This window comes from Schizosaccharomyces octosporus, assembly GCF_000150505.1.
Source record: "Schizosaccharomyces octosporus yFS286 unplaced genomic scaffold supercont6.1, whole genome shotgun sequence".
Classification (NCBI taxonomy): Eukaryota; Fungi; Ascomycota; class Schizosaccharomycetes; order Schizosaccharomycetales; family Schizosaccharomycetaceae; genus Schizosaccharomyces; species Schizosaccharomyces octosporus.
In genome coordinates, this window is record NW_013185619.1 from 2,404,618 (window position 1) to 2,427,875 (window position 23,258).

General features: G+C 37.8%; 9 protein-coding genes across 9 annotated transcripts; 8 read left to right on the top strand and 1 right to left on the bottom strand.

Moving 5' to 3' along the window:
- Positions 1 to 35: 35 nt before the first annotated feature.
- SOCG_03633 (STE/STE7/MEK1 protein kinase Byr1) lies at positions 36 to 1,535 on the top strand. Its single transcript, XM_013162121.1, has one exon. It carries the CDS (start codon positions 262 to 264, stop codon positions 1,261 to 1,263), a length of 1,002 nt encoding a protein of 333 aa, XP_013017575.1. The 5' UTR covers positions 36 to 261; the 3' UTR covers positions 1,264 to 1,535.
- On the top strand, positions 1,503 to 6,697 carry SOCG_03634 (THO complex subunit Tho2). Its single transcript, XM_013162122.1, has 2 exons — positions 1,503 to 1,777; positions 1,829 to 6,697. The coding sequence occupies exons 1-2, from the start codon at positions 1,738 to 1,740 to the stop codon at positions 6,592 to 6,594; spliced, it is 4,806 nt and encodes a 1,601-aa protein (XP_013017576.1). The 5' UTR covers positions 1,503 to 1,737; the 3' UTR covers positions 6,595 to 6,697.
- SOCG_03635 (hamartin) lies at positions 4,546 to 10,833 on the bottom strand. The gene has a single exon (XM_013162123.1). The coding sequence runs from the start codon at positions 9,467 to 9,469 to the stop codon at positions 6,752 to 6,754; it is 2,718 nt and encodes a 905-aa protein (XP_013017577.1). The 5' UTR covers positions 9,470 to 10,833; the 3' UTR covers positions 4,546 to 6,751.
- A 90-nt stretch (positions 10,834 to 10,923) lies between these two features.
- On the top strand, positions 10,924 to 13,187 carry SOCG_03636 (regulator-G-protein signaling Rgs1). Its single transcript, XM_013162124.1, has one exon. It carries the CDS (start codon positions 11,645 to 11,647, stop codon positions 13,097 to 13,099), a length of 1,455 nt encoding a protein of 484 aa, XP_013017578.1. The 5' UTR covers positions 10,924 to 11,644; the 3' UTR covers positions 13,100 to 13,187.
- A 575-nt stretch (positions 13,188 to 13,762) lies between these two features.
- On the top strand, positions 13,763 to 14,852 carry SOCG_03637 (U4/U6 X U5 tri-snRNP complex subunit Snu23). Its single transcript, XM_013162125.1, has 2 exons — positions 13,763 to 14,118; positions 14,194 to 14,852. Exons 1-2 carry the CDS (start codon positions 13,881 to 13,883, stop codon positions 14,484 to 14,486), a joined length of 531 nt encoding a protein of 176 aa, XP_013017579.1. The 5' UTR covers positions 13,763 to 13,880; the 3' UTR covers positions 14,487 to 14,852.
- On the top strand, positions 14,786 to 17,323 carry SOCG_03638 (glutamate-cysteine ligase Gcs1). Its single transcript, XM_013162126.1, has 2 exons — positions 14,786 to 14,983; positions 15,089 to 17,323. Exons 1-2 carry the CDS (start codon positions 14,900 to 14,902, stop codon positions 17,012 to 17,014), a joined length of 2,010 nt encoding a protein of 669 aa, XP_013017580.1. The 5' UTR covers positions 14,786 to 14,899; the 3' UTR covers positions 17,015 to 17,323.
- SOCG_03639 (MBF transcription factor complex subunit Res2) lies at positions 17,270 to 19,763 on the top strand. Its single transcript, XM_013162127.1, has 2 exons — positions 17,270 to 17,569; positions 17,726 to 19,763. The coding sequence occupies exons 1-2, from the start codon at positions 17,338 to 17,340 to the stop codon at positions 19,444 to 19,446; spliced, it is 1,953 nt and encodes a 650-aa protein (XP_013017581.1). The 5' UTR covers positions 17,270 to 17,337; the 3' UTR covers positions 19,447 to 19,763.
- A 260-nt stretch (positions 19,764 to 20,023) lies between these two features.
- Positions 20,024 to 21,460, top strand: SOCG_03640 (ATP-dependent RNA helicase Rok1; the record flags this gene model as incomplete). The annotated part of the gene is made up of 1 exon (XM_013162128.1): positions 20,024 to 21,460. One exon carries the CDS (start codon positions 20,024 to 20,026, stop codon positions 21,458 to 21,460), a length of 1,437 nt encoding a protein of 478 aa, XP_013017582.1.
- Positions 21,461 to 22,010: 550 nt separating this feature from the next.
- On the top strand, positions 22,011 to 22,702 carry SOCG_03641 (F0-ATPase subunit G). Its single transcript, XM_013162129.1, has 3 exons — positions 22,011 to 22,143; positions 22,189 to 22,286; positions 22,342 to 22,702. The coding sequence occupies exons 1-3, from the start codon at positions 22,017 to 22,019 to the stop codon at positions 22,474 to 22,476; spliced, it is 360 nt and encodes a 119-aa protein (XP_013017583.1). The 5' UTR covers positions 22,011 to 22,016; the 3' UTR covers positions 22,477 to 22,702.
- Positions 22,703 to 23,258: the final 556 nt, after the last annotated feature.

Here is a 23,258-nt window from a genome sequence, read left to right on the forward strand (position 1 = left end):
GAGTAAATAGGCATCCGCTCTAAATAATTGGAAAAATCCTAATCAAGAGATCGGTATTCAAAAGGGGGTTAGCATCGCGGCGAATTAGTCATTTATCTCTGTTAAACGTGCTTGCCAAAGTCGCTAGTAACCTGTAAACAAAGTGTATTACAACTGAAACTTAAGGTCGATCGCTTTTCATTCCAGAAAACTAAATTAAAATTAAATTTGTTTTGTTCAAAGGCTCTCAAGAGTTATTATCTATTCATTGAGTTTACCATAATGTTCAAGAGACGAAAGAATCCGAAAGGTTTGATGCTAAATCCTAATGCAAAACCAAAAGATGAGCTAGTCGATAATCAAAAAACCTTTGAACACAACATGGAAACATTTATGGAGCAGTGTGCCAACGTTAATCAGCGGCCTGCGTGTATCTCCGATTTAAGTAATCAAAACTTAACGGTAGTACGTCGTCTAGGCGAAGGAAATGGAGGAGCAGTGGCTCTTGTCAAGTACAAGAATCTATATATGGCTCGGAAAACGGTATATGTGGGCGCCAATACAAAACTCCAAAAACAGATTCTGCGTGAATTGGGAATTCTGCATCATTGTCGATCCCCATTTATCATTGGATTCTATGGAGCTTTTTTGAATGAAAATAGCATTTGCTTATGTGTTGAGTACATGGACTGTGGTTCTTTGGACGCAATTCTTCGTGAAGGAGGACCTATTCCATTAGATATACTCGGTTGCATAATCAATTCAATGGTAAAAGGACTTATTTATTTATATAATGTGATGCATATTATTCACAGAGACTTGAAACCTAGTAATGTCATCATTAATTCATTAGGTTATATCAAGCTATGCGATTTTGGTGTCTCAGGCGAACTGGTAAATTCGATAGCTCATACCTTCGTTGGCACATCCACTTACATGTCACCGGAAAGAATTTGCGGCGGTGATTATTCAGTGAAAAGTGATATATGGTCCCTTGGAATCACTATTATTGAGCTGGCTACACAAGAACTTCCATGGTGTTTTTCCGGCGTTAATGAACCAATGGGTATTCTGGACGTTATGCATTGCATCGTCCAAGAAGATCCTCCTAGACTGCCAGATTCCTTTCCCGAGGACCTCCGCCTGTTTGTCGATGCTTGTTTACATAAGGATCCCAATCTTCGAGCTTCTCCCCAAGAATTATGTGCAATGCCTTACTTTCAGTATACTCTGATGAAGAATGTCGACGTTGCCTCGTGGGCATCTCAATTTCGTTCACTTTAGCTGATTGTTAGTTTATTAACAAGCCTATCAAAAATAACCAGGGCTTCATATAGCTTTAGATACATCGTTAAATTCTTTTATTTTTGATTAGTTATACATGTTTAGAAGGTTTTTTATTTTGTCATACCCAGAGTTATCGATTTGGTTGCTTTTTCTTTTTAATCTCAAAATTTTCAAAGCTGAGCCATATCTATACATAAATTCATTACATTTTCGTTTTAGCTATAATATTTGAACAATGAAAATAATCATTAGATATGTGTGTATTGATGAAATGCCCGTAATTAATTTCTTACGAAGTGATATCCCAACTGGAAAACCACAGATTCTGCAGAGAATCACCACCGGCTGTAATTTTAGGATTTAAGAACAGATTTGAAGGAAGTCTCTATTCTTCTCTTTACTCGTTCTTCTTTTTATTGTTTTTCTACAAAATCCAATTAAACAGAAATTTATCGGTTTTCTGTTTTTCACATGTCTAATCCACCGGATTCACAAACTCAGCAAGGGACAGGTACTAACGATTATAAATCAAAGATAGCCTTATTGTTTACTAACGTCTTAGAATCAAATCATTTATCTGAACAAACACGCATAAATGCTGAAAACATAGTTCACCATGCTGAGAAGCTCAGCGAAAGACCAGAATTACTAGAATCTCTACAGGATACTATTCTTTCCTCCATTGTAGATGATAAAACATCAATTGAAGATGTTGAAGCTACCTTAAAATACGTTTTGGATATATCGGGGGAACATAATGCGCTATTGACTACTTGCCTTGTAGATTTGTTTTGGCTTTTTGATAACGAATTAGAGAACTTATGCCATTCAGAAGGATTGCAGAAGTCAAGGGAAAGACTCAACTACTTAGTTAATAGCCTTAAATCTCTCCTTCCCCATGAAATCTTGTTGTCTCGTCTTGATAGTAAATTTTTGGAAACGATTAGCTTGACGTCTAATGGAGACTTACTTAATAGAAAGATTGCCAGAACGAACACAACTTTACTTTATCGTCAAAAAAAGTTTAATTTATTGCGTGAGGAGAATGAAGGATATTCAAAATTAATGGTTGAAATTATTGACGGTTACAATTGCTTTCGTTCTAAAACTTTGGAAACACACATCCTATCTTCACATATTAATGAGCGAATCAAAACAATTATTGGATCCTTCAACTTGGACCCGAACAAGGTCTTGGATACCATCTTAACGATATTTTCGACCAACATTGTCGATGGTTGGAAATTCTTTCTTGAGTTATTAAGCGACAGTCCTTGGAAGCCCGAAAACCAAAAAAAGTTTTGGAAGGATATGTCAGATGATGAACAAGAAAAAGAACTAGGCAGTTTTCTTTACGAAGAAGGAAGCCTTTCTTTTTCTCCTGTTTTTAGCGGTAAAAAAAGTACGATGGCCCAGATCCTTGGCCATGACTTGCAATATTTATATAACGAAAACGACTCTACTGATGAATCGATATATTACTTAATTGCAATTCTACTGAAGTATGGTTTCTTTGGACTCGATAACATTTGGCCTCACCTTTCTCCTTCAGATGATGATATGAGCAAAGAATGGGATCGTTACAAAAATAAGGTTGACGATTTATCATTTAAAGCTAAAGGAAATGCATTGACTATGGCTGCACCGTTGCCAGACGAGGAGACAGAAACCGGTGTAGCAGCAAGTGATGTTCCAGAAAAGCAACAAGAGCCAGCAAAACCGAAGTCCTCTCAAAAGATTGGCGTACTTAAGGCTTTACTGGCAATTGGAGAGTTGAAAACGTCGCTGGCAATTTTGGGAAGGTACCCCTTTATTTTACGAGCTTTTCCCGATCTTGCAAATTTATACCACAAGCTGTTACACGTTTCATTTGCTCCTGTGTATTCTTTTTTTAGTCCTCAAAATAGACTTTCGAAGGAGACTAAGGAACGCTTAAAGCAGCCTAAATACGTTCCTACTGACGTCCGATTACGTGAAATTACACTTCGTCCTCCTGATCGGAAAAAATTAGAATATGGAATTGATCCCTTCGGACATCGCAGAAATCAAACACAGCAAGAGGTATTTTTTTACGAAGAATATAAAGATGAGAATATTCCTTTGCTGAAAACGGCCGAAGATTTTTATCAGATCGGCATTCCTTGGTTAGAATTATCGGGAATTGCTCTTCATTACGATCCTACTTTAATCATTAAGCTCTGCCGTATAGCTAAAGGCTTTCTTGGGAAAAGCTCAGAGAGACGTGACCTCTGGCTAGACGTTATTCGCGTTATTTTACTACCTGTTTATAGTTTAGTAGGGGTTAATATTGGCTTATCGAATGAGCTTTATGATTTGTTGACGTTATTCGATCCTTCAACAAGATACTCGCTTTATGGAGAGTGGTCAAGTACTACCATCAAAAAGTACCCAGAATTAAAACTTCAGCTAATCAGCACCGAGCGCGAAACTAAGGGAATTTTGAGACGATTGACAAAAACAAATGTCAAGCAGACAGGTAGATTGCTCGCAAAAGTTTGCCATAATATTCCTTACCCCGTATTTTCTATTGCACTGAACCAAATAGAAACATATGACAACCTCGTGGAGGTTATTGTGGATTCGGCTCGCTTTATGACTGCCCTTGATTTCGATGTTTTGACATTTGCAATACTTTCTTCTTTCTCAAATGAAATGAAAAAGAGACTGAAACCCGATGGAACAAGTATCGCACATTGGCTACAAGGTTTAGCTTCCTTTTGTGGAAAAGTCTTTCGAAAATATTCAAACCTCGATTGCACATTTATTGTTGAATATTGCATAAAACAATTGAAATTGAATCAGATGTTTGATCTTATTGTACTGAAAGAATTACTTTCTCAAATGACTGGACTACAGCCTTGGACAAATTTATCCGATACTCAGCTTCAAGGAGCAGCTGGGGGTCCTTTTCTTCGAGAAATTAGCCTGTCATTGATTTATGAAAATAAAGAATCAATGAAGAAATGCTTTTCACGGCTGTTTATGACTTTGAGAAAAAACGGGCTTGTTACTCAACTAGTTATACTACTTGCTCAGAAATTTAGTAGTAGTGTTTACGATGTGACAGAGGGAAATTCACATTTAAAACTCGTGTCAGCTTTATATGATGATTGTTGTGATGTCCTTTATTTACTTATGGAATTCCTGAGTATGACTTGTGACAGACGCGATTATTACGAATTATTGCCTTCCTTTGATGAAATGGTCAAAGAATACCATATCCAGCCTCACGTTGCATTCTTCATACTAAGATATAGACACCTGAAGTCAAATCATTCCAACTTGGATGAATATGTGGATGATCCTATGGACATTGACAATGATGCTAAGGCCAACGCCAACGATGAACACTCAATTGGGATGATAAACTTCCCAGTCTCGACGTCGTCTATAATAAGTTTACTTCCCGAGAATGTTTGGGAGTGCATAAACCCTGATCTGTATGAACTATTTTGGAAACTCTCAATTTATGACATCTATGTTCCTTTAGAGAGGTATGAGTATGAAAGCAATCGTGCTTTTGAACAATTCCGCCAGGTTGAGGTTTCTGGTCAACCATATTCCAAGAGTAAACAAGAATGCCAAAAGTTGACGACTTTATCGGATAATTTACGAAACGAATTGAAGGACCACATCCAGTCGCTAGAAACCACCAGGAAAGACTTACAAAGTAAGTGTACAAAGTGGTTCCTTCCTATGGATACACAACGTTTGCATCCCAGGGGCCTTGCATCACAATACTTTTGGAGTTACTGCATTGCTCCTAGACTAAGAATGGGCCCTCTTGATGCCCTTTACTGTGCTAAATTTATTAAACTACTTCATTCTCTCAATGCTCCTAATTTTTCTACCATATCTTTCCTCAACAAGCTGTTTGATTCTCATATACCATCTTTTGTTTTTGCATTAACTCCACGGGAGTCCGATAATTTTTCCAGGTTCCTTTTCCAAATACTTAATGACGTGACACATTGGTACAAGGAAAAAAATATTTATGAAAAGGAATGCTTAGGAAATGGTTTACTTACTGGTTTTCGGGTTGATTGGCTTGACGAAAATGGTCCCTCTCTTTTGCAACACAATAAGTTTGTACTTCTTGTAAGCAAATGGCACAAACAATTAACACAGTATTTTGAACAGTGTTTGATGTCAGGGGAGTACATGCATATCTATAACGCGATAATCATCTTAGAAAAGATTCTTCCATGTTTCCCTTTGATCCAAGAAAGTGGGCAATCATTAAAGAAAGCAGCTGATAACCTTAAAGAGAATGAAAAGCGAGAAGACATTAAAATCTTAGCTTTGGGCTATTATGCTAAGCTGTGTAAAAAGGAACCAACCTGGGTTTCATTCAATACATTTTCTGGGACTATAAAACCCAAAGCCTCTACTCCAGTCACTGAAAAGCAGCCTCCTGTTGATAGTGCTGACAAGTCTGAAGAATCAAATAAACCAACTGGTGGTTCAGGATTGAATGTTAATGCTTCAGAGTTTGTACCTAAGACTGAGAATACCGAAATACAGCAAATGAAAACAGCAACTTCTGATAACGTTCCTTCAATGGAGGATACTAATACCAAGCAGGAAAACGATACGGGAACAGTTAAAACACCTAAATTGACATCAACAGAGAAACCCTTATCAAGTGAAAGTCAGGAAGGTATTCGTAGTCAACGTGGAAAGGTTTCACAGACAGAGGAACTAAGAAGAAAGGAAAGGGAACGAGAAAGGAGGGTTAGAGGCACATATAATAGGAATATTGAGAGGCCTCAATCTCGTGGTAGTGGTTCGTCAGAAAATGAACGAAACTCACCTCGTTATGCTAAACGTGATGCACCAAAGAGAGAAAACAGGGTTGAGGATGAGAAAGGAGATCGCCGGTTTTCCAATGGTATTCAAAATAGAAATATTCGCTCTAATGAGAGTCAAAAACGTAAAGAGGCAAATACCGATGAGTCGTCTGAGCTTGGCCGATCAAGAGTTAGAGACGATGATGAAAGAGAAGCTCGTCGTCAAGCTTCGTCAAGAACAAATCGAAACGGTAAAAGCAATAGGAATAATGACGCAAAAAATGAACTTGGTCGCCGAGTCTCTACCCCGTCTTCTGAAAGACAAGCTCGATCGACTAATGCTTCTAGTGGTCTTGCTGATGAGAATAGAAGAGATGAACAGCGAAATACGGGCATGAATAGACGAGCACGCCAAGATGAAAGAAGAGATCGTGATACTCGTTTACAAAAAGAACGACAGCGTGAAAGATCGTCTATGCGTTCTGGTAGGGATGAAAAGAGAAGACGATTCCAATAAAGGATCCTCCAAATTTATTAACTTTGCTTTTTACTCTCAGCCTCGTTAATATAGTGTAAATTAATTTGCAATTCTATAAATTAAATAAACGAAGGTAAACTAAAAATGTAATGAAACTTTTGTATATATACATATATTCTATATACATCAAACATATTCAACGATATGGCGAATAATTTGTGTCAGCTGATCGCCGTGATGGGCTCGATCGCAATTGCAAAGGGTCATTCCGCATTAGTGTCCTACCATGATATATACCCGTAAATAATGAACTACTGTTCACTGAACTGGTTGAATCAGAAGGTTTTTGAAAATTAAGCAACTCTTCTAATTCAGCTTGGGAATCAAGAAATTTACTTTCAAGGTTTCTAAACTTCTTCAAAAGCTCATCGTACTTCTCTTTCACGTCAGTATACTGGGCAATATAATTATCGATATTTGTGTTAAATGAGCCATGCATTTCTGGAATAGTTGCTTGAGAAGACAAACGTTTCTCGAGATCATAAATCTTTGCCTCGCAAACAACATTCAAAGCTTTCAAATCCTTTGTAAGGAAATCTATTTTGTTTTGCAGGTGTATATTTTCCGATTTCAAATTGGTGCAAAGCTGTTCACTTTCAATCATTTTCTTCTCGTGTTCTTCACTCAACAGTGAGTTAGACAAAATGGTACTATTTTCCATAGCTGCATTATTGATAGAATCATTAACGGCTTCTTTATTTCTTTTCGACAAATTCGTCGAAGAACCATTTTGTTCAAATTCATCAACTTTTGATTTATAAAGCTGAACGCGGAGCTCAAGTTGATTTTTTTCGTATGCGATTTCAGTTTGTACTCGTTCAAACGTCTTCAATTGGTTGGTCAAGGATGCCAGACTGCTTGATAGACTCTCCTCTTTCGATTTCCATGCTTTCCGCTCTTCACGAAAAGCTTTTAGTTTGTTATTGCAATCTGTTTCCCACTGAAATCTCCGATTTAAAGCGGCTTGAGACTCAGTACGCTGTTGCTCTAGCTCTTGTGTTAACACATCAATTTGCACTTTGTAACGTTTGTTTGTAAGAAGCAGCTTTTGTCTTTCGGATTCAACAGCCATATCCTGGACATGCTCACGGCGCAACTTGCTAATATTTTGAATGTGCTGTTGGCGCATATATTTCTCAAAATCCAACTCGTTCTTCAAAAATAGAAGTTCTCTTTGTAACCGCAGTATAAGGGTAGTTGTATTTGGAGAGATATCTTCAGAAGATTCGGAAACGCCAGGAACGGATTTGACGTTTCCGTGGAAATAAGGAGAGGCTTCGCTTATTGAAGCACGTTGAGAATCATTTTCGGAAGACTCATCTACGATAGCTGGTACAGAGCCTTTCATATCAGTAGGTTCTAGAGCAAAACTGGAGTTTATGGAATTAGGCACCGATAGCTGCTGGTGCCAAGAGACAGAAAGGGGATCTGTGCAAATATCGTGATTTTCGTTGGGATAAGCTAAAACACCTGTTGGGGGCCCTAGATCTTCTAAAGGACGGGTGGATTGGTGATAACCTAAGTCGGCGTTACCTTCGGTCATTCCGACGGTATTAAGGCGATTACAGAGAGCAACAATAGTAGTAGAATCAAGCTTCTTCCATCTGGATTTATCGGACAGTTCGGAAGAGGCTGTGAAGCTTAAGAAGTTTCGGTGAGCCAGATGATTTGAAAGGAGAGGAGTACACTTGGAAAGAATCATCTCAGAATTGTAACGATGGGGAATAGTAAAATTATGATTGGCAGCATACGTTGTTGGATCACGCAAAAATTCCAGAAAATTGATAGGAAAAAGGGCGTAGAGGAAGGTAAATAATTGGGAGTATTCAAGCGAACTAAAGTACTCGGAATGAAAAGTATCGGACAGATTGGATTTAGCTTTACCATGAGCAGACAACGGAGAAGGAGAAGAGGAAGTAGAAGAAGAAGTGGTGTATGTAGAAGCAAAATTAGGAAGGACTTCCCAACCATTAGTGTTAGGGGCTTTAGGAGGACCGGTGAGGGAATCAATCATGGAAAGACGAAGAAAACAAGAAAACAAACGGTAAAGCAAATTACCCAGATCATTACAAATGTGAGGGAGAATCATGATGACAAAAGAGAGGGAATAGGAGAGGGCGATAGGAGAGCAATCGTAGTCAAGGCTGTTTAGGACGCAATCAAAAAAGCCGGTTTGAGGAATTTCGTAAAGACGAGGACCTTGTCGACGGGCGACACTGACCATGACGGAGAGGATGGGAATGCGGTTTCGGGGTTGAGAGTAAAACTTTGTAAAGCATGAGGCGAGATCTTTTGGACGTTGGACACCGTAGCTAATAAGGATGTCGGTTAGACAGTCTAAAGTTTGACTTCTTTGTATTTGGGTTTCGACGTGTTTAAAGATCTCAATGGCGTTTTCGAGATAGAGGTCGACAAGGCGGTAGCAAATTTCGGTCGCGGTTTGTTGACGGACATTTTTCCCCCATTCGTCATCATCGTGATAAATGAGGATGTAGGAAAGGATGGACTTGAGATCATTGAGAACGGGTTTAATTTGAGTAGGAGAGTTCATAAAAGGATGAAAAATTTGGTCCCACCACTCGCCAATGGCTTGACGATGAAGAATGAGGAGAGGGAGAACGGTTTTGAGGACGGCGAGCCATAAAGCACGTCGTTTAGAATTGTTGAAGGGGATTTTTTCGTACAGTTGGCTGAGGACTTCACGGATTTTTTGGGAATTGGCGGCGTTTGGAGATGGATATTGCAACTGATACGCTTCGACTTGGTCGATCAACTTGGAAAGGTCCTGGTTTCCACCTACCTCCTCATTCTCAAAGATAGCACATAATGTCTTTAAAAGTTGTTGTAAGGGCATACGTGAGTTTGGACGGGGAGAAAGGAGAGAGTAGTACGAAAATTCCTAGCTTCTTTGAACAACAGAAGCTTTAGTTTTACAGGAGTAGTTTAGAAAGTAATAATATTCGATAGAAGGGATGATGGAAAAAGAAAAAGAATAAGAAAACAAAAAAAAAGAAAAACAGGCAAAGAATGGAAATTAAAGACACAAAGCGTTTTTGGTTGTCAACTACAGGATGATCGTTGTATTCAGTATCGTAATATGATGTTTGTTTTGTTTTTTTTTTTTACGGAATCGATAAGTATAACGATAACGATTGCGATAGCAGTATTGGAGTATACTGAGAAGTATCACACGTAGTAGTAATTGAGTGTATATAGCAGAGAGATAATAAACAAAAACAAAGAGAGACAAGAGAATAAGAGCGAACCTTGGTAGCTTCAAGGTTTAATGGAAGAGAGTAGATATAAAAAGAAAACAAAGAAGGATGGTTTCGTAAGAAACGAGACAGACGTCACGTAGAAATTCAAAGTGAAAACGAAAACAACGAGACTCGAAGAGTCTGCAACTAAAAAAAAATCGCAAGCCGTAATAGTAACAATAAGGGTACTACCAATTATACGAGTAATTCATAATATCCTTGTTTTACTAGTTTCTCTTTTGTACAATGGGTTTTGCGAATAGTGGATTTCTTCCACAAAGAAATGATGTTCGTCTTCAACAAAGCTTATTCAAAGCCGAATGAGTAATTCACTTACGCATAAATTTGGGTCTTTGACGTGTGTACTGAACTAGTTAGTCATAGTTTTCGTCTCTTCAACATTCTTTGTTTTGGGTATTCGGGTATGTTTCCTCATGAAAGCGCCATGCACCACGTCAAACAATGTTGCAATCTGAAAATCTAAGACTAAGATGTTTCTGCATTGAATATGTGTATATACGTCTGCCTGTATCATCATCATTATCGAATGGGTTGTTCTTTTTGACCAGACATTGATCCTTCTAGACTTGATCAAGGAATTCTTTCGTTCAATCATCCAGTCATCCATCATTGATATTTGCAAAATAGAATTGTTTTTGATATTGCCTTTTAGTAATAATCAGAACACCATCATTGAAATGCCACTTTTCGTCTCATCTCAACTCAACTCAACTCGTCTCGTCTCATCTCCTTTTTTTTATAATCATCGCCTTTTCTAATCAATCGTGTCTTCTTGTTTATTCCCTCTTCTCTCTCTCCCTTTCCTTCCCTCTACTTCCCTCTCTGTCTCTCTTTGTTTGCTTTTTATCGACAAATAACAATTCTCTTTAATTTTGTTTTTGATCCATTCAGGTAGCATGTTTTATTTTTGTTACTTTATCTCTCTCGCGAATTCGGAAACTCGGTCTTCTTTGTCTATGCTGATCTACTACTATTGGATCATTCCATTTTCTCTTTGTTTCCCGTTTCAATAGTCGTTTCTTTGTTTTCAAGCTCCCATATAATGCCAGTGTCTTTCTTCTCTTCGTTCGTTCTTCGCTTCATATTCATTCCTCTTGCAATCCTTCTTTTTCATTTTTTCCTGTCGTTTCATTCCGCTACGGTACAGCATCTTATTCCAAGTCTTTCTTTTGGTAAATATACCACCAATTCCTTAATACATGAACACTTTAGAATTTAGGAATTCCTTTTGATTTGTTTTTCTGTTTCTAATCTCAATTATTTTTCTTTTCCTCTCTCTCTCTCTCTCTCTCTCTCTCTCTCTCTCTTTTTTTTTTTAGACCACTAGACTTTTTGTTTTTGTTTTTGTTGTTTCTCGTTTTCTTACGATCTGTTTGTTTTCTCTCTTGTAATTCTCTTTTTCTTTCATTCTATTTTTTTATTTTTATTTTTTTAATTTAGTTTCGTCAGTTTCTTTTAACTTTGGTGTTTACTATCGGATTTTGCATTTTCTTACTTTCTACTCTCTCTTTCATTGAATTTAATTTGACTTGAAATTTCCTATTTTTTATTTCCGGCTTCATTTTCATTCCTTTCCGTTGATTTCTCCATTTTCATTTCCTCTACTTTTCTCTCTTTCCCTTGGAAACGGTTTCTATCCTTTCCTTCTTTCTCTTTTCTCTTCCTTTTTTGTTGTCTCGTCTCCTCTGTACGTTTTTGAGACATAACCCGTTTCCTCTCATTCCCTCCTTCTCACCTGCAATTCTTATACAATGTGTTCCATGGTCGAACCTCAAACTCCCCCTCCTTGTTATGATAGCATTACAGCAGCCGATGCCCATCGAGTCTCTGGCGTTGACTGGGGAGTCCGCGATCGACGCCAGCATTGTTCTCGCTTTATGAAAATGACTTCCTACGGGCGACCTTTTAGTAAAGACTTTTTGGAATTGTATTCCGCCATGATCATTTCCACTCCTTTCTCCAAAAATCGTTCCCGTTTTCGTACCATCGATAGTTCTTGCACCCTCTTACAGCTCTTCGCTACCCTCGAAAACTTGGAATTAAGCCAGCTGAACCGACTCAAAGGAAACACGGGTAACAAGTTGCTAAAGTCTACCACAAAATTCACCGTTCCTAAAAAAGCCGCCAAATGTTTGTGTGAAATGTTTTTGAATGCACGCTTGCTTCAAGTCGTTCACAACCCCATGGCCAGAAAATTCACCACTGAAAAATGTGTTCTCCAGCTCACAAACAAAGGTATCTCCGTTGTTGCTCGTTTCTTACAACACAATGGTGACGATTCCATTCATGCTAATGTTTCCCTTCCCTCCAACGATTCCGCTCCAGTCATCATCCCCGTTTCCCGCTTCTCTAGCACTGATCAAGTTTTACAGGATGCTTCTTTTCCCGAAATGCTTTTACAGCGCATGCTCGGTCCTTATCCCAAGTGCATGCGATCCCGCGACGAGTCCCTAGTCCCCATTTACTTGAATACAATTCACGGGAAAAAACAGCCACCACACATCACAAAGTACTTACTCTTTGGAATTGATATTGCAGAGTGGCTCATGAATCATACTATGCTGTTAGACTGGAATGAGGTTGTCTCGGTCGCAAACAACTTGCTTCTTTATTCTTACTTGTCCCACTCACAGCCCACTAATGAACCGTATTCCTTTAGCTTTGAAAAAGGTGTCTCTTACTATTTAACTCCAAAGGCTTTAGAAACGGTTGGTTGGATCGAAAATCCTTCCGGCGCGTCCGTAATTCAACATATCCAACAATTAGATTCCCATTCTTCCAACAAGGAACTCTTAGAATCCATTTTAAAGAAGCCTAGCTTACAAACCTACTTTTTCGAATTTTTAAAGAAGAACTTTTGTGATGAAAACCAGCAGTTTTACTCTGAAGTTTGTGAGTTTAACGACTTTTTCTCTCAGGCAAGTCAAGCAAACGATATCATTGCAGTCCGTGAAAGTTTTGTTCATGCTTGTGGGATTTATAACTGTTTCCTCTCCCCTGCTGCTCCAAATGCCGTTAATTTGCCGGGCGACTTATACGAACGAATTTCCAATCATATGTCTTTGGCAATGGAAGTGGAACCATTAGATGAGTGGTTGCGTATTGTTCATAAACTATTTCTGGAAGCTCAAGCTTTAATATTGGATCTAATGGCCGGTGATTCTTTGCTGAAATTTCTTGAATCTCAACATCCTGACGAACAATAAATTCGTCTTGTATGAATTTTTCTATCACTCCCTTGCTTTTCTCTACTTTTCCTGTAGAATGTTTATATTTTGTTGTTTGTTTTCTTGTTCTATGACTTATCTAGCATAGCTTTCTCATGATTTTTATATGATCTTGTCACGAATCGTTTCACGATTTTTATGTACTGCTTGATGGTTTTTTTTCTTTGGCAATTTTATAAACAATATGTTTCGTTTTTTTATGTTCTATCTTTACCTTGATGACAAATTATCTAAAAAGAACCCCAATGATGGATAAAATTACAGAAAAAAAAGAAAAATAAAGAAAACTAAAGCAAACAAACTATGTAGTCGCTCATTCCTTTGGTGTAAAATGTGTATATAATTTCGGATATCTGTGGAATAAACATTGAATTAATTATTCTTAATGTGTGGAATCTAAACTGCCTTTGGTAAATATTTCTTTTAGTTTTTTTTTGGTACAAAGCTGTACTTTGCTTGTCATTCATTGTTTAAAATAGCTTATTTTCTTAAACATAAATCATTTCATTCTTTGAAAAAATGGGGTTTCATGCCAAATGAACTTTTTTTTTTCATCTCTAAAGTGTTTTGCATTCATATTCATATACATCGTTTGTTTACATCTGTCGTCACTTCAATCAACGCGCCTCACCCTTACCCGACCACAGAGTACACCTCTTCTCAAAGCAAAAACCTCATATAGATCAAATGGGCTTCACTGGCAGTTGTTTTCACAATAATTATTATTAAAAGTGTGTAAATAAATCCAACCTCATAGAAAATGGAACATCAAAAGAGTCATGGGGCTTCAAAACGACCGACTAAAAGCAGACAACCAAATGTTGTGGGAGCCAGATCGGATAGTATAGGCGTTGAAAAAGATATTAACAAAGTGAAAATCGTTCCAGCTAATGCTTCCTTTGGAAGACGTGGACATGGAGCTGGATGGTATTGTGAAGCATGCAACGAGACGTATAAGGATTCGCTTAGCTGGGTTGAACATTTAAATAGTACACAGCGTATGTAGGAATTAGTTGATGGATCTTTATAGTTACATTGATACAAAGACCCAATGCTAACTTTTCATTGACTAGATTTGCGAAAAACCAGAACTATTGTCACCGATAAAAGGGCGACCTTAGAAGAAGTGAAGGAGAGAATGGAATATTGGCGTCAACAACTCCTACAACCACAAATTGGATCAAAGGAATATAGCTTGCAAGAGCGTACAAATTCCTACAGAGAGGAATTGCGAAAGCAAAAATTAGAAAAGCAAAGAAAGAAGCGAGAGTTGGCGAACCGAAAACTGGAGGAACCGTCGGGTTCAGAGGACTCTGAACTAGTTCAGGTGATGGGACTTCGAGGATTCGGATCCACAAACCTCTAATCAACTTTGTATAAAATTTGTACGTACGAGATTTAACATAGAATTTACAATGTTTCAGTTGCTCTTATATTATCCCATACTACTTTTTCTCTCTCGCCAAATTGAAGTTTATTGAACATGCAATAAGGCGTGTTCGCTTCCAATCGATAACGCTGTGGTTCGTTATTGGCAAGATAGGTCGCTAGCTTGCAAATTGTTACTTTCCATGGTAGTAAAAGCTGCTGTAGACGAATTTGATGTAACCAGATTATCACGTAATCATTTACTTCCAACCTTCGCACTCTACCACTTTTGGATTTTTGACTTAAATAGATATTAGAATCCCCAAGATTAACAAGCGTTGCATTCGTTGTTAGATTCAAAGCGTCCTCCAAAGGTGTTTTCTTCGTTATTTCTGAACATTCATCAAAATCATGGGTCTCTTGGTTCTTGGAACACCGTTAGATTGGCCCGAATCCGAAAAATTTCATGACTATGTCCGCGAGAATGGCATTAAAGTATGTAAACAAGCTGTGTTTTGAAGATTCAGAGATATTTTGAAGCGAAGTCTCAATCTTTAGCATGCCATTGTGTTTTATAATAGCTAGAAACTAACGTAGTAGCAATTCTTACACATGTATGATAGTTTTATCTCCAAAAAGCAAGATATTTTGTTATGGGGAGACGAAATAGAGTATATAGTCGTTTCCATGAATAACGACCAAAAAGCAGCACGTGTCAGTCTTAGACAAGAACAGATCCTAAAAGCTCTTGGAGATTATGAAGAGCGCTTCAAGCATGTTGATTTTTCGCCTATTTACGCCGCTCTAAAGAACACGAATTGTTCCAAGCAGACCGATGCCATTTTAAACGAAGCTGCTGCCAATCCTGCGAAATTTGTTGAGCGGTTAGTCAAGGAAAACCCTTCCTTTGCTTCAAATAATGAAGATATCCCTTTCAGAGCTCAATTCACTGTCCCGACATTCCATCCAGAGTATGGAAGATATATGCTTGAAAGCACTCCGGGCGCTCCTTATGGATCTCTTTTGAAGGATTTTTTATACGTAGAACACAATATGCTGTTAAGAAGGAAAATAATTGAAAATCATTTGCTTTCTCATGAGCATCCCCTTACGATTACAAACTTCTTCCGTTTAGGCACAACGCATTTCACAGATCCCGAAACTAAAGCAAACGGTCATATTTCAAGGTCCTTCTTCTTACCAGACGATATAATTAATACGCATGTACGCTTTCCCACTTTAACTGCAAACATTCGTCAACGTCGTCAAAGGAAGGTTGCAATGAATGTTCCTATTTTCTTTGATAAGAACACACCCAAACCTTTTCGTGACCCCACCGTTCCCTGGGACAGAGATTTATATCCAGAAGACAAAAATGCAAAAGAAGGGGCTGCGTTGGAAGATCATATATATATGGACAGCATGGGTTTCGGTATGGGTTGCTGTTGCTTACAACTTACATTCCAAGCAAAAAGTTGCGATGAAGCTCGGTTGTTGTATGATCAGCTCACTCCAATAACACCTTTAATGCTTGCTATATCGGCCGGTACACCTGCTTTTCGAGGATATTTGGCTGAACAGGATTGTCGATGGAATGTTATTGCAGGTGCAGTCGATGACCGTACAAAGTCCGAAATGGAAACTGTTCCAAAATCTAGATACGACTCTGTTGATTTATACATTTCAAACGATCCTCGTAATCTTCCAGAGTATAACGATGTTCCGGTAGTCACAAATGAGGGTTGCTATGAGCAATTAATTAAAGGAGGAATTGACGAAAGATTATCAAGGCATATGGCTCATATTTTCGCGCGCGATCCTTTGGTCATCTTCAGTGACAACATTCAGCAAGACAACAGTACTTCTAATGGTCACTTTGAAAATTTAAACTCTACTAATTGGCAATCCATGCGCTTTAAGCCTCCTCCACTCAATAGCTCAATTGGTTGGCGTGTTGAATTCCGATCAATGGAAATCCAATTCACTGAATTTGAAAATGCCGCTTATTCTGTTTTTGTTGTCATGCTTTCCAGAGCTATTCTCTCTTTTAATTTGGATTTTTATATGCCTATTTCTTTGGTTGATAAAAACATGGTGAACGCCCAGGCTCGCGATGCAATTCATCGGAAAAAGTTTTGGTTCAGGTGCAATCCTTTCTCTGATACTGAAGCGCCTCCGGAACGTGGTCAGTTTAAACAATTAACTTTGGATCAAATATTTAATGGAGAACAGACTGAAGACGGATTCCCCGGATTGGTACAAATAGTGCGCAGTTATCTATACACCTGTAACCCCGATGCTGAAACGTTATGTTCATTAGACCGTTATCTTCGTTTGGTCTCAAAACGTGCAAGTGGAGAATGTTTAACTGAGGCATCTTGGATACGCAATTTCATAACTACCCATCCTCTTTACAAGCAAGACAGTGTGGTTTCGCCAGAGATCAACTTTGATTTGATAAAGCGGATAACGAGTATCATTAATGGTGAAAGTGATGAAAGTCTCTTCGGTGATTGTCGCTGTTAATATTGGTTTTCATTCATTGAGAAGTTGTCATTTCCGTTAATCATATTTACAGACAACGAGGTTCTTAGCATAAAAACTACTGTATTCTTTAGATAAGACTAATCCTTGACATTTTCTAAAATTTTGTTTTTCATTCAAAAATCTTTTTGTTACTACTTATATTAATATACGGATTTTTCGTAAAAAGCCTATTCAACTTGTTTACCAGTTCAAGGCTTCCGACTGTAGATGTGCCTCACCCTTCCTCTCGATAATTTGTGTATAGCACTCACGCAAATACTTTACAAACGCGCCTTCCTAATTTCTACATATTTAATTTCCTAATGGCGCCACGATCAACGGCAGTACACATTGCCGTTTACTCTGGAGTGGAGGTGTATGAATGTTTCATAAAAGGAGTCTCAGTTATGCGGAGGCGGCGAGACTCATGGTTGAATGCAACACAAATACTTAAAGTAGCCGATTTCGATAAACCACAGAGGACACGTGTGTTGGAAAAAGAAGTTCAAATTGGAACACACGAAAAAGTCCAAGGTGGATACGGAAAATACCAAGGTAAGTAGCGAAGTTGTCGCGTCTTAGAAAGTATATCAAGGAAAACGAAATTTCAGCGATTTTGGGAATTCTTTTCCAAGAAACGGATTCCTGTTATTAATTAAAGATAAACACACGTTAATTGTTTGTTTTGGACTGCTGTAAACTAACTTACAGGCACTTGGGTACCTTATGAACGCGGTGTGGATCTGGCAACTCACTATAATGTCCTCGAGATATTGGGCCCAGTCTTAAATTTTGAAATCACCGATGATGATCCTCCTGCTCAGAAAAAGCGGGTTACGAAACCAAAACGACCTTCTGTAAGAGGTAGAAGAGGCCGTAAGCCTTCTTCATTATCGAATGCTACCAATCACCAAGTTCAGGATAACTTTGAGTCTTCTCCTGCCTCACCTATGATTGCCTCAACAACAAACAACTTATCCAGTGCTGCAGAGGAACCATCATCAGTGACGCCTTTACCTCCTTCTCCGTCCACTACATTATTATCTCCGGATGAAGTGATTCAGAAGGAAGAAGAATCTAGCATGCTAGATTCTTCTTTGGATAAATATGAAGAGTCGCTTTTAGACTTTTTTTTGCATCCAGAAGAAGCACGAATTCCGTCGTTTTTATATTCTCCTCCTCCTGATTTTCAAGTCAATAGTGTAATCGATGATGATGGTCACACATCTTTGCATTGGGCGTGCTCTATGGGACATATTGAAATGATTAAGCTACTTCTAAGGGCTAATGCTGACATTGGTGTTTGCAATCGTCTAAGTCAAACTCCATTAATGAGGAGCGTCATATTCACAAATAATTATGACTGCCAAACTTTCCAACAAGTTTTGGATTTGCTTCAGTCAACCATTTACGCTGTTGACTCATGTGGACAGTCAATTCTTCATCATGTTGTGCGTTCAACATCAACGCCTTCGAAAGTGAATGCTGCGAAGTATTATTTAGATTCTGTGTTAGAAAAACTTGTGTTAATCCAACCTTTTGAGAATGTTGTTCGTCTAGTAAATCTCCAAGACTCCAGTGGTGATACGGCATTACTCATAGCAGCTAGGAATGGAGCAACGGAATGCGTCAATTCTCTTCTGAGCTATAATGCCAACCCATCTATCCCAAATCGTCAACGCCGTACTGCGTCCGAATATCTCGCTGAAACGGATAAAAAATCACAGGCAATTGTGCCTGCCTCAAATGGTAATTCACTACGGAATTTGCCTTTCTCCTACTTTGCACCGACGATTATAGCGCCTTCTTGTTCTTCACATGCTTTTGGTAAGGCTATACCTTCTATTTCAGAGAAGTTTTCAGAACTCGCTGAACAGTACGAAGCAAGCCTTCGGGAAAAAGAAGACGCTTTAGCAAGAGCAAATCGCTTAAAGCAAGATACCCACGGAGAAATAGCCAGAACATATCAAGAACTTATATTATTGCAGAAAAATGACCCTGATCATTTGGATACCTTAGAGCGGCTCAACTTAGCGGAACAAGATAGGTGTCATAATATGTTTTTAGAATTACAAGCCTGGATAGAAAGAAGACAAGAGTTTGATCTAAATGAATCAATCAAAGAAACAAGGCTGTCTGCTGGTAATTGGGAAATTGAACCTCAAGCTGAAGATAAGGCTTCCTGGGATAATGTTAAACAAAAATATGGAGACGTGGATGAACGCACTGCACTTTTAAATCGACTGAATTTGTTGCAAACTTCAAGGAAACAAATGACGTTTTATATAAGCAAGCAATACGAAGAAATGGGCATCGATGATACTGTCAATAATTACCGTCGACTCATTGCTATGAGTTGTGGCATAAACCCGGAGGAGTTAAGTCTCGAAATTCTTGATGCCGTCGAAGAGGCATTGGCTCGTGACAAGTAATACATATGTTTGTCATCATCTATGTTCTTTTACGTTCATGCTACTCTTATGACCGTCTCTATTTATGATTTTCTTGATGTTACATTTCTTATTTATGATTACTTTCCTTTGATTATTCGCATCTATTTACTCGTTATTGGCCCTCTTTTACGGTACACTTAGCTCAAACCTCGCATAATAAAGCTTTTAATGTTGCATAAAATAGAATTTTTAAAAGTCCTATGGTATCTCCAAGATTAATGAATATACGTTAATGTTAATTGATGTATTTAATAATACATGTTGAACAGGTTCAAAAAGAGAATGTTATTATTTACCTACGTATTGTAAACATATTACCTTAGTGTAGTATAGTGTAGTGATTTACGATTTTATACGTTAATTCTAAGATAATAACATACTAGCATGTACTTAGCATTCGTGTCCGAAAAAAAAATGTGTCTTTAAACTAATAAATGGAAAACTAGGGATTACGGAAAAAAGGGTGAAATTCGATTTTATATTTTTGCTAATTATTATTATTATTTTCTTTTAAAAAATTTTGTTCGAGGATTCAGTGAGAGAATATAAATAAAAAATGGACGCATTGAAACTTCTTACTACGAATGTCAAATTCAAGCATAAACCAGTGGAGAAGGAAGTAGAAAAGAAACAGGAAATAAGAAATGAGTTATTTACTGGTGGAAAGGTGAAGGTAACCGGGTCCAATCCCATAGATCCTGTGGTTGAATTTCCGGATTCCATATTCAAAGAAAATCTGGATAAGCAACATGTTGAGGACTGCTCTGCTATTCAAAGGTATTCTATCCCTATTCTTTCAATGAAGCGCGACTTGTTAGCTTGCGCTCCTACTGGATCAGGAAAAACAATTGCTTACCTGTTTCCTATTCTCTACTCTCTTCAGTCCCATGTTGAAGGCGGTTACAGAGCACTCATAATTGCTCCCACAAAGGATTTGTGCGAACAAATTTATAAGCAAGCAAAAAGACTTACAACGAATTCTTCTATTCATGTGACCGAGTTGAATAAATCGAACGAAAAGATTCAAGAAAAGTCTCCTCAGTTGCGTGAGAAGTATGATATATGTATAAGTACACCAATGAGACTTATTCATGCCTTGAGGAGTGGATTAAAGCTGGACAAAGTCGAATACATTGTGATGGATGAGGCTGACCGCCTTTTTGAGGAAGGATTTGTAGAGCAAACAGATGAGATTTTAAGTGCATGCACCCATCCAAAGGTATGCAAAAGTCTTTTTTCTGCTACTTTACCTTCTACTGTTGAAGAGTTGGCTCAAACTATAGCCCGCGATCCTTTGCGTGTCATCATTGGTACGAAGGATACCTCAAAAACAATTGATCAAAAGCTTCTTTTTGTTGGTTCCGACGCTTCAAAGATAGTTATTTTCCGTCAAATGATAGCAAACGGCGAAATTAAACCACGGGTTGTTATTTTCGTCCAAGATATAGAGCGCGCGAAAGCTCTTTATGCAGAATTAATGTTTGATGAAATTCACGCTGGCGTTATACACGGTGAGCTTCCTGAGGTTAAACGGGAAGAAGTCCTCAATAAATTCCGTCATGGAGATATTTGGGTACTTATAGCCACCGATCTTTTGGCAAGGGGTATTGATTTTCATGGCGTCAAAATGGTAATTAATTTTGATTTTCCTCAAAGTGTGCACAGTTACATCCATCGCATTGGTCGTACGGGCCGAGCCGGTCACTCAGGTAAAGCCATCACATTTTTCACCAAGGACGATAGTGAGTATGTAAAGCTTGTTGCAGGAGTTATGAAAGCTTCTGGTTGTGAAGTTCCTGAATGGATATTGTCGCTTCCAAAACCCTCGAAGGAAACAAAGAAAAAGCTTAAGAAGTCTCCACCTAAGAGAAAAAAAATAACTACTCGAGCCTCTTATGACAGACATAAAGAGCTGAGGAAAAAAGAACATATCAAAAAGCTTAAGCGCGATGCTTCTATTGCGAAACAAAAAAACAAAGAAGGATCTCCTTAATAAAAAACCAGAGTATGAGTTACTGTCTCTATCCAAGTTTATGTTTAGTTGGGATTGTTGGATTATATATAGGTTTTGTAGCTTCTTATGGAATCACGCATTTATTCCATAGAGTTTACGGTAATTGATTTCATATTTGACTACTTACACTAAGATACCAAGATTTATGAAAGAGAGAAGCTTGGCAATCTTGTAGCGTTTATAAATTTTATAAGAAAGAAGAAAATACAACTGTTAATTCATACCGTATATTAGCTGAACGTACTGCAGATCACACATATGTGATCGGCCATTGATTGCTAAGTTACTTAGGTTATGTCGGCAAAGCTTTAACAACTTTTGAGATGCTCATTGTTTTATTAAACAAATATTGTTTCAATTCAATAGCTTCGTCTAGTGAACTCAACAAATCTTAATTAAGACACTTTCTATCCTTATACAAATGTTACCTTAAACTTGTTACTTACCACAATGACTGAGTCCGTTTCCAGCTGGATGTTAGTAGTACCTGACATTTCCCATCCCCTCCTCTTTGGACCAACAGCATCGTTTTAATATGATTTTTAGAAACCGGGCATTCCTCAAGTTTACTTCTTCTTCCTTGAAAGGTGCTCAATTCTCCACAAGCACGGCTGCTTCTCAGGCAAAAAGTCGATTCCAACCCTATGCTCAAAAGCTAGCCGGTACGCGATTAAATAGTCCAAAGCGAATACTAACAGGATGTTTAGGTGCTTTTGAACCAGCCACTTATTGGGCCACTGTCGGTAAAGAATTGATTCAACAAATTTACCATTCTCAAAAAATGGCCAATCCTTCCAAGGTTCATGTATGTACTTTATGAAAAGATTTTTGTTAAGATTTTGTTCTAACGAATTTTGAAGTCGCCATTCTTGTTCTGGAAGAGTCAATCTTCTGAAACATGGGGTCGTAACTTTTACTTAGGCGTTGAATTGCTTGGTATTTTTTGCGTTGGACAAATGATCGGTCGCAGAAAGGTTACTGCTTATAGCCATTAATTTTCTTCCTTCTTTTACTTTCCAAGTACATGAATGGCTATGAAGTGACTGAAAGATAGAGATATCTCTTCCGCCAACCTAAATAGGTGTACAACTAATCTCTTCTACATACTGTTCGAAACATTTTGTTTAAAATAATAAAATTGAAAATCATTCAATAGCTTGAAGAGTGTCCTGTTGATATCCTATTCAATTGTCAACATAAATGGGTTAGCATGGAGAACGGTATACCGTATAGATTATGTACCGTATTCTTTCCAGCATACTCTTTGAACTAAAATAAATTATTAAGTAATATTTCATACTTTGTAGGCTCTAGAGACGGGATTTTTTTACTCTTGCTAGTAACGATTGACATACTGAATGAGTGAACATAGTTCTCACAGATTTCCGTACACATTAATCTTACCTAATAAATTATGTGGAATTATACTATAACTGAGAGGATAACTCTCCAAAGTCCTTGAGCTAATTCTAAGATACAGACTGTACAGAAAGGATTTGATGGAAGACAATCACTGTTCATTAGCTTTTGCTTTTAGGTATGCAGGATTTTTTTTTTACAATTTTTCGTAACATAAAAATATAAAAAAAAAAGAATAAAGAAGTTTGAAGCTATTGCGTTGCTACCTTTAATTGTCTTTGAGTGTAAACAAAATCCAAGAGGTGTTTATTTATAGACGAAAAAGAAATAATTAAAATAGTACTCCCTGTCTGAAAGCATCGCTTTTATGGAAAAAATAGTTGTAAAAGAATTAATTAAAAATAAAAAAAAAAGTACG